This window comes from Abramis brama (genome assembly GCF_963993115.1).
Source record: "Abramis brama genome assembly, chromosome: 7".
In the NCBI taxonomy this organism is placed as follows: Eukaryota; Metazoa; Chordata; class Actinopteri; order Cypriniformes; family Leuciscidae; genus Abramis; species Abramis brama.
The window spans coordinates 6,991,097-7,000,487 of record NC_139969.1 but is presented as its reverse complement, the minus strand read 5'-3'; the positions used below and the strand labels follow the sequence as shown (position 1 = coordinate 7,000,487).

Here is a 9,391-nt window from a genome sequence, read left to right as displayed (position 1 = left end):
TTTATTTCTGCATAACAAGAAACTAGAGACTGTAGAAGCTATAGTAAATGGTAGGCTATATTCTACATAAAATGACACTTTATTGTGTTTAAATAATATAGATCATTATTATAGTAACTACTTCACAATTCCTTAAAACAATCTACTTTAACTAAAAATAAAACTCAGTTTATATTCTTCAAGTCTGTTTTGAATTTTGATATAAAGATGTAAATAATAGATTACTTTTTATTACATTTATCATTGGAACTCGCTGTACGAGTGATCGTCCGATGAAACACATCTTCATCTTCACCTTTTCTCCAGTTTATTTTGCCATCACTTTCCAGCCCCAAGCTCTTCAGCTTTTCACTGATCTGGAAAATAATAATAACAGCAAAATAATAAAATAAAGAAAGTCCAAACATAATAGCCTAACAGCAGCAATGTGATATGAGAGTTGCTTGCCTGCTCAAACTCACAAACACAATGCTATTGGATTTTGTGGGCGGCTGTCATGGTACTGTTATGCACCCAAAATTTGACACTGAAACTGAACACAAAAAGGCAGATTACAAACCTCATTCAGAATGGCAGTCTGTAGTGAAGGATCATTCAATGTGCATTCTCCATTACAGGAGAACTTCAGTCTGATGATCTGCTTTTTAATTAACGTGTCATCTAGAGAAATTAAGAGTTTGCCATCATCAACACAGAAGACATATCAATAGGGAGGTAACGCTTCACTCCGAGCAGGGTCAGGGGATCTCTGGATAATCCGTAATTCGTTTGGAGTTATAAAACGAAAATACAGTTTTTCTGTTTTTTGTTTCAAAACGAAAAACCAAATAACCGTTTTTGGTGTCAGAATCAAAAAACGAAAAACCAATTAAAAACGGCCCGTTTTTCGTTTTGAACTTCAGTCAATTCGTTTTTCGTTTATAAACGAAAAACGGAAGGTCACGTGGTCTATGCTGGATAATCCGTAATTCGTTTGTAATTATAAAACGAAAATACCGTTTTTCTGTTTTTTGTTTCAAAACGAAAAACAAATTAAAAACGGCCCGTTTTTCGTTTTTGGCGATCATTTTATCGTTATTCCTTTTTGAACAAAGAATGAAGAGAGTCTTTGAACTTCAGTCAGTTCGTTTTTCGTTTATAAACCAAAAACGGAAGTCACGTGGTCTATTCCTTTTTTGGAAGCGAAAGTAACCGGTAATACTTTCAAAATAAAAGTAACTATAGTTAACGAGGTGATTGTAGACTAACTATAACGTTTTTTAGTGCAACTAAAGTAGCACTGGGTGTGAAAAAAAACAAAACTCTTAAGTTAACTGAAATAAAAATTAAAACTAATAAAATAATAACTCTGGCTGTTAGGGAGAATTAAACATTTGTAAGACCATTGGTGACCTGTAACTTCAGATTAAGACAAGTGAACTAATTTTATATGTAGCTTAGGATAGCAGGTAGCCTATTTATTTATAAGTTTCTATTATTTAATTCACATTTTAGTTTTGTAACATATTTCTTGCTATGTGGAAGCTCAACCAGCCCTCTGCCCCCATGTGCACCGACTCTTTCTGTGGCGACAACAGGCAACAAGAGTTTGACCTTTTGACTTGTGTTTATATCAAAGAGAAGGCAAGCACTGCTACCAACAGAAGCTAATCACTGAGTTTGAAGGGTGTGCAGAACTTCACGTGCCTTCCAGCTCATCTTTCTATGGCACTATAGCTGCTAAAAACTCTCAGCTTCCACCATCTACTGTTACCCCTTCTGTGTCAAAACGAAACTCTTCCAAAACAAATCTATAAAGTTGTATACTTTTTATTTTCATTCGCATTTTTCTCCAGTGTAATATACTTATTATGTTAGTAAAGTAGATGAAATATTTTTTATGCAGCTTGTAGTTCTCATTAGTTATGTAGACCTACTTGTGTGTGAAACCTAGCCTTACTCAGTCAAAAATTATCTGGGATTATCTTAGCCCTGGGACTTTCAGATCTTTTAGTGCTTTTTTGGGTTTAATTCTGTTTGATGAACCACCAGGGAAAGGCAGTGCTCTGTACTCTTGGTACTTGTGTAAAGTAAAATAAAAGTGAAGTTAAATCATTTAGTTTTGGTACTCTGGTACTACCCTAGTACTCGTGTCAGGGCCTCCCCAATACCTGGAGGATGTGAGCCTGTGCACTGTGTGCAGGGTTTAAGGACTGATGATAGTAGCAAGACTGGCCCCAGTCACCTACCATCACTCTCTCTTCAAATAAATGCTGGACTGGCAGGACACCACTCCTTCCTCCGGCACCATAAAAGGGCCTTTGTTGTCACTTTCAGATATTTACATCATGGTAAGCCACATCTTTGAATTGTGGCACTACTTTTGTGGAATTGGATGATGTTAACTTATGTCTTTAAATACAAATGTACATCATAATATACAAAGGTACAGTGAAGCAGGGCTCTGCATTGCAACTCTTTCACTTGCATATATGCCCTTAAATGATTTACAAAACTAAAATGTGAATTAAATAATAGAAACTTATAAATAAATAGGCTACCTGCTATCCTAAGCTACATATACAATTAGTTCACTTGTCTTAATCTGAAGTTACAGGTCACCAATGGTCTTACAAATGTTTAATTCTCCCTAACAGCCAGAGTTATTATTTTATTAGTTTTAATTTTTATTTCAGTTAACTTAAGTGTATGTTTTTTTTTTTCACACCCAGTGCTACTTTAGTTGCACTAAAAAACGTTATAGTTAGTCTACAATCACCTCGTTAACTATAGTTACTTTTATTTTGAAAGTGTTACCAGGGGCACGTTCAAGTTCAAAACGGTGCGCAACGTTTTGCTTCGGTTTCCGGGTTGAACGTCATGTTTCCTGGAAACGGCGTGCACCGGTGTGCAACGGGGTTTGAGATACGTTTTCTCTTGTTTGGTGGGTGTGTCAGAACTGCAGTCCAATCAGCAGCAACATGTATATAAAGCACGCGGTATTAAAGTGAACTCGCACAATGGGTTCAAGGAAAGTAATTTACAAATGTGTTCGATGCAGCTCGGTATACGCAACAACTGAGGATATTAGAAGACATGTTTGTCGTAAGTTTTATTGTAAAAATATAGGATATCAACATAATGATGTAGTTGTTTATATTTTTAGCTTCATTGCAAGTGTATGACATTTGGTATAGAAATAAACAATGGTAATTAAGTGCTTTTCCTAAAAATGAGAAAGAAAATACAGGGTATTAAAACAGTATGAACTACAAATAAAGTCAGAATGTGAGGCTAAATAGATGTGTTTTAGTCTGAATTAGGTAATATGTGTGCTTCCATTTCAGTTTCAGCAATCCCTTCACTCGACTGGGATGTTCTCTTTTGTTCTGGGCGGCAAGTGCAGTAACTGTAACATCGGGCATATTTTGTAACACATATTTATACCGACTTCATCAGGCTCCGAAAATTCTTCACAAAGAACACAAAGAATGGCCTTCTCAGCTGCCATAGTTGCAACTCTTGCGTCATCAGAACAGTGTGTTCAACGCATCACCGTTTCTGTTTAAAAAACGTTGTGCAACGTTTTGTCGGGGCTGAACGCAGCCCAGTTACTTTCGCTTCCAAAAAAGGAATAGACCACGTGACTTCCGTTTTTGGTTTATAAACGAAAAACGAATTCAAAGATGACTCTCTTCATTCTTTGTTCAAAAAAGGAATAACGATAAAATGATCGCCAAAAACGAAAAACGGGCCGTTTTTAATTTGTTTTTCGTTTTGAAACAAAAAACAGAAAAACGGTATTTTCGTTTTATAATTACAAACGAATTACGGATTATCCAGCATAGACCACGTGACCTTCCGTTTTTCGTTTATAAACGAAAAATGAATTGACTGAAGTTCAAAATGAAAAACGGGCCGTTTTTAATTGGTTTTTCGTTTTTTGATTCTGACACCAAAAACGGTTATTTGGTTTTTCGTTTTGAAACAAAAAACAGAAAAACAGTATTTTCGTTTTATAACTCCAAACGAATTACGGATTATCCAGAGATCCCCTGACCGAGCAGGATAAAAACATGTCATGATTCAAGCTAGTCGATTAACAAATCGCGTTACACATTTTAATCAGAAAGGCCACGTTTACTATATACTGTGAACTCGCTTTACAGGCACGCTAGCAGCAAGCAAGTTGTAGCTAGCTTTACGGACGATGCGTGCACACCGGTGCCGGGCAGAACAAGCGTTTTCAGTTCATTCCAATGGTAGTTTGTGAGCACGACTGAGCGTGAAGCTCAACTTCCTGTGAAAGCTCGTCTGCGCCGCGCCAGTGTGCACGCACTGTCAAACAGTAGCAAACATGACAAGAGTGTAGATGTTGACACTGAATTATTATTCAATGTGTTCTGTTTTTCTAACTTTTGCAAGTGTAATGATACAAATGATATGAAAAAATATTAAAATCTTGCCTTTATCACAGCGTGAAACCCCTGTCACTGCTGTATTTAATTTTTTTTACATTTTAATTAAATTACACTTAGACTGAGCTGAAACAAGAAAACAGCATTGGAAGATCTCCCTGGATCTCCCTTTTTGGGGATTTGTTTTAAAATATCAATTTAGTGTTATTATTTGGCATAAAATGCATTTAAATTTTACAAAGAAATGTTCAGCATTTTGTCTGAGAAATAAAAGGACTCTTGTTCAATTTGTTTTAATCACATTTTGTTAAAAAAAATTGTGAGAAAATCGTATTGTGAAACCAGTATCGTGAATCGTATCGCATTGTGTGTTGAGTGAATCGTTACATCCCTATATATCAGTGACAGTTGTTTGTAGTTTCTATTTCAAGAATGATTTATAAATCTCTTTTTTTAATCATTTGATTCTGTTAACTGTGGAAATTCACCTCCATGGCAGATAAAAGGATGCTTTAGATCACAGCTGTATTGAGCCCATTTCCCAGAATCAGTTGTTGACATGCCAACACAGTCACCAGATCCTGAACTCTGGGATGGTTGACCGTCTGCCCAGTTTCTAAAACTGAGATTCCACCGCTCAGGCCATTCCCAAGAGTCCAGGAACAGACCAATCCAGAGCGATGTTTGATCACTGATCAGATTCTGCTGCTCTGCGCTGCTGATACTCGCCAAATCAGTGTGGTGTTGTCTGCAGTAACTCTGAGCATCTCTCCATGTCATAGCAGTCTCATTGATAATGAAACCAGTGCTATCTGTTCAGAAACGGCAGATAAAGACCAGCCCTTAGTTTAGGATCAGCTAAAGTGTGGGGAAAAAATAGCCAGATTTGAGGACTCACCATTGAAACACACAAATGGGAGAACGGTGCTGCAGTTCTCATCGTACCACTTTCCATTAAAACTCCTCACACACTCCCCATCACCATTTGGTTCTCCTTTATTCCAGTTACTGTACTGGGACAGTGGGCCCAAAGACCAAACCCAGCGATACTCTGTTCCATTGTGGAGACCTATCCATACTGAACCACTGTATCCAGCATCCACTGTATTCAGCAGCAAACTCGCGTCGCTCATGTTGTCAGCAGTGGCCAGATCAGTGAATCTCGCTCTGCAGTAACTCTGAGCATCTTGCCATGTCATTCTTTCATTTATAAACTGGTACTGGTACTTGCGCCCTATAGGAGGGAAATGACAGGATTGTAAAGATAATAGATATTTAAATATACAATCATATTTAGAAAGCATATTGCTCTAAAACACATGATATTTTTTGGAGCATTTTATAAGCTGAAACTGAGCCAATTAAATTTGTAATAGACTAAATATTTCTAGTCTAATAATAAAGATGGCCTAAAAATATTCAGAACTGAACTGACACATTTGGGAGACTTACTGATCCAAAATTATTGACATTAAAGATATTCTTTTTATCAAACCTGATCTCACAGGGAACATAATTATGTTCTGAGGTGGTGATTTCATATGAATTTGTATGAAGTGAATTGCACAGAAAAATATTATTAGAATAAAAACTAAGCATGAAGATCCAACACTAAACATACCCGTCACTAAGGAGTAAGCAGAAAACTTACGAATGTGATTGTACGAATTCATACAAATTAGAGATGAAATCCATAGAGACTAAGAATGTTCCAAAGGTTGCTCCTCAAAAGGCTTAATTAGCCTCTGACAACCAAGTCCAGCTCATGGCCTTCATGTGTGGATTAGCATCTAAACCTGGCAGAACCGTTTCCACTGACAGGAGAAGAGGTGAAGGTAAGACACCTCTGCTGCCTTGTGGCTATACCTAGCCATGGGTAAGGCTTCAGGGGTCAACCCTAAGGATAAGTCCAGAGTTGGAGTCCTAAAGGCAGCTCTGGCAACTCCTGCGACGGCATCAAATCCAAGTTGTATCAGCTTTTGCCCCTATCTTGGATCTTTCTGACCTGATGCATGGGTAACACCTCGTTTCCCCTAACATTTTTAGCGGGGCTTCATGCACTAGAGAGGCCACTCCATATTCAATATGCAGGGAAGCAACAGTCTCCCGGTTATAAGTCTACTGCTTGATTGGCGTAAAGTGTAACGCCAGGGATTGCTTCCGATGGTGGGAGAGACCATTGTGTCTCATTTGGGTAGCTAACGCCTGCCTCAAGCTGGGCAGCCCCCGGCCAGTTGGTTTCTACCTCACCACTGTCTGGTAACCCCACTGGGTGCATGGGTTTTTAAGGTGATAACCTGAAAACGGGTCAATAACCACAGGCATAAGGAAACAAAAAGAAAACAGAAGCGATTGCAATAACTCTCGTGGCGTGCAGTAACTCTCTTGCAACAAATCTCTCCTAAGCGTAGCTGGGATAGCTGTTCGCTCAAGTTGTCCTGAGGTGCCTTCAAGTTCTTGCATAGATAGTTTATCCGGAGTCACAGTGTGAAGAACAAATCAACTATTCTTTAAGCACAACTTTACTGTTGTGCTTACACAAACGCTGTATTTTGGAATCAAATTATGGACAGTTAATACTTATTGCATTTTTAATTTTGAAAGTATGTGGGAATATCACAGTGCATCTTGAGAAAAATGGTACAATGTATTAGTATATGATTCAAATTGGTTTTTTTATATAGCCTATTCATGATTATACATGAAGGCTACTCTTGATTTCTAGTGCTGAGATACAAATCAAGTCAAACCATAGGAATAGACTGATTTAAAATAAAATCACAGAAAATAGACAGACAGTAGAGTGCTGAATTACTGATATATTTTTGTAAGCCAACCTGGAAGTTAGCATCACCCTGGTTCACTCGACAAAAAACCCAAAATGATTTTTCCATTGGCTTTTTTATTGCAGAAAATAAAGTCTGTGACTCATAGAAGCTCATGATTCTTACATATTTGTTAATCATAATAATCAACTTTTATGAAACTTTAAGCAAATACAATCTGCAGAAGTCAAAAGCTAAATGCAGGCTATAAACAAACTACTCCACGGTATCATCACTTCAACGTCACCCTCAAGACTGCAACTATAAACACAACAAGGCTATAAAAACTAGTGTATAGATGAGTTTACCTGTTCAGCTGATGACATTTAATGTCCCAGACAACCTCTGTAGTCTGTAGCCTTTTAAAGCTTTTACTCGTCTTATAAAAGGCTAGCTAAATGGGACCACAGTTGTCGGGGACATTAAACATCATCAGTCTAACAGGTAAAAACTTGTAATGACTAGTTGCTTTCACAGCCTCATTTTGTTTATTCTGTTAATATTTATTCTGTTTATTCTGTTATTGTATTAAGTTCACTCTTGCAAAATATTAAAACTCAAACTTTCAGGGAAAATGTTTTTAAACAAAGACTGAAAGAGTTTTCAGAAGCTTAGTGATGGTGAAGTTGAAGTCATGTGACCGTGGTGTAGTTTGTTTATAACCTACGCTTAGCTTTTGACTTCTGCTGATTGTATTTACTTTTCAAAATGTATAAAAGTTGTGTTCATTTGTATAGATTATCAAAATGCACCTTCACGCTTTTTGCATAATAATATAAATGATACGAATTCATACGAAATCACCAACTCAGAAAATAGCTACATTTTCTCATGAGATCAGGTTGTTTGGGAATAGTCACAGCTTCCTTGCTTTCTGTATAGGTTAGTCTATAATTTATTCCAAAAAAAAATAAAATAAATTGTGCTGTTTTGAGTGTCAGGTTTTTAGAATTAAATTTTTTTGATCGTGATCAGTGCATTGTTGTGTTTGTACACGCTCACTGTTAAATACAGTAATTAACAATACCTATATATGGAACATGAAATGATAGTCATTCTGTCTAACATGATCTAATTTATTAGATGCTCACATCCATGGCAGATAAAAGGATACTCCAGATCACAGCTTTCATGAGCCCATTTCCCAGAATTGGTTCTTGACATGCCAACACAGTCACCAGATCCTGAACTCTGGGATGGTTGTCCTGCTGCCCAGTTTCTAAAGAAGCGGCTCCATTTGTCAGACCATTCCCAAGAGTCCTGGAACAGCCCAAACCAGATGTAATATCCAGGTAAAAGAATCTTAGTTATCTGTTTATTTTCCTCAGAGTTGTGGATAGTGGGCAGATCTGTGTAATACTGTCTGCAGTAGCTCTGAGCATTACTCCAATTTTTAGCGCTCTGTACCAAGATGTATCCATTATTTTCTATTGAGAAAAAAGAATAAGTTCATAGCTCTCCTTTCCCAGTTAAACTGCTCAATAATACATTTAAAAGAACGGTGAACTCACCCTTGTAGCAAATAAAATATCGGTCATAGCTACATCCATTATCACACCAGAACCCGGCACGATAAGCTATACAAACTGAATTCTCACTTGGCTCTCCTGAAGCCCAGTTAGAGTACTGAGAAGATTTGTTTTCTCCATTAGACCAAGCCCAGCGTGTCTGTGTCCCTCTCTTCAGTCCAATCCACACTGATCCACTGTATCCAGCATCCACTATATTCACCAGCCTGTTCACATCACCCATGGTGTCTACAGTAGCCAGGTCAGTGTACTTCGCTCTGCAGTAACTCTGAGCCTCTGGCCACGACATTCTCACATTTATATAGTGGTACTGACGAGAAAGAGCAGAACTGCTCCAGAAGAGCCCTGTTAAAATCAACATGTTAACCCTCAGAGGTCGGAGATCACGCCGGCGTGATCTGCTCGCTTTTTTCCTTATGAGTTGAATTAAGACCCAAAATACTCTTTTGACTTTGATTTTACAAAACAAGTTTCATACATCAATCGATTCTGTTAAATGTGTATTATTTTTGTGTATACTCACAATAAAAACATAGTGTTGTGCTTTTCGACAAATAAAGAAAAATAAACACGAAGCGAGTTCTGCCTTCTTTCTGTCCGTGTAGTCCATTCTGAAACGCGTCCGAAAATGAATCATAAC

General features: G+C 37.5%; 1 protein-coding gene across 1 annotated transcript; it reads right to left on the bottom strand.

Annotated features, from left to right (window-relative positions):
• Window positions 1–4,850: 4,850 nt before the first annotated feature.
• LOC311087057 (macrophage mannose receptor 1-like) lies at window positions 4,851–9,040 on the bottom strand (the record flags this gene model as incomplete). The annotated part of the gene is made up of 4 exons (XM_084120308.1): window positions 4,851–5,209; window positions 5,296–5,631; window positions 8,314–8,649; window positions 8,821–9,040. The coding sequence occupies 4 exons, from the start codon at window positions 9,038–9,040 to the stop codon at window positions 4,851–4,853; spliced, it is 1,251 nt and encodes a 416-aa protein (XP_083976434.1).
• Between the last annotated feature and the right edge of the window lie 351 nt (window positions 9,041–9,391).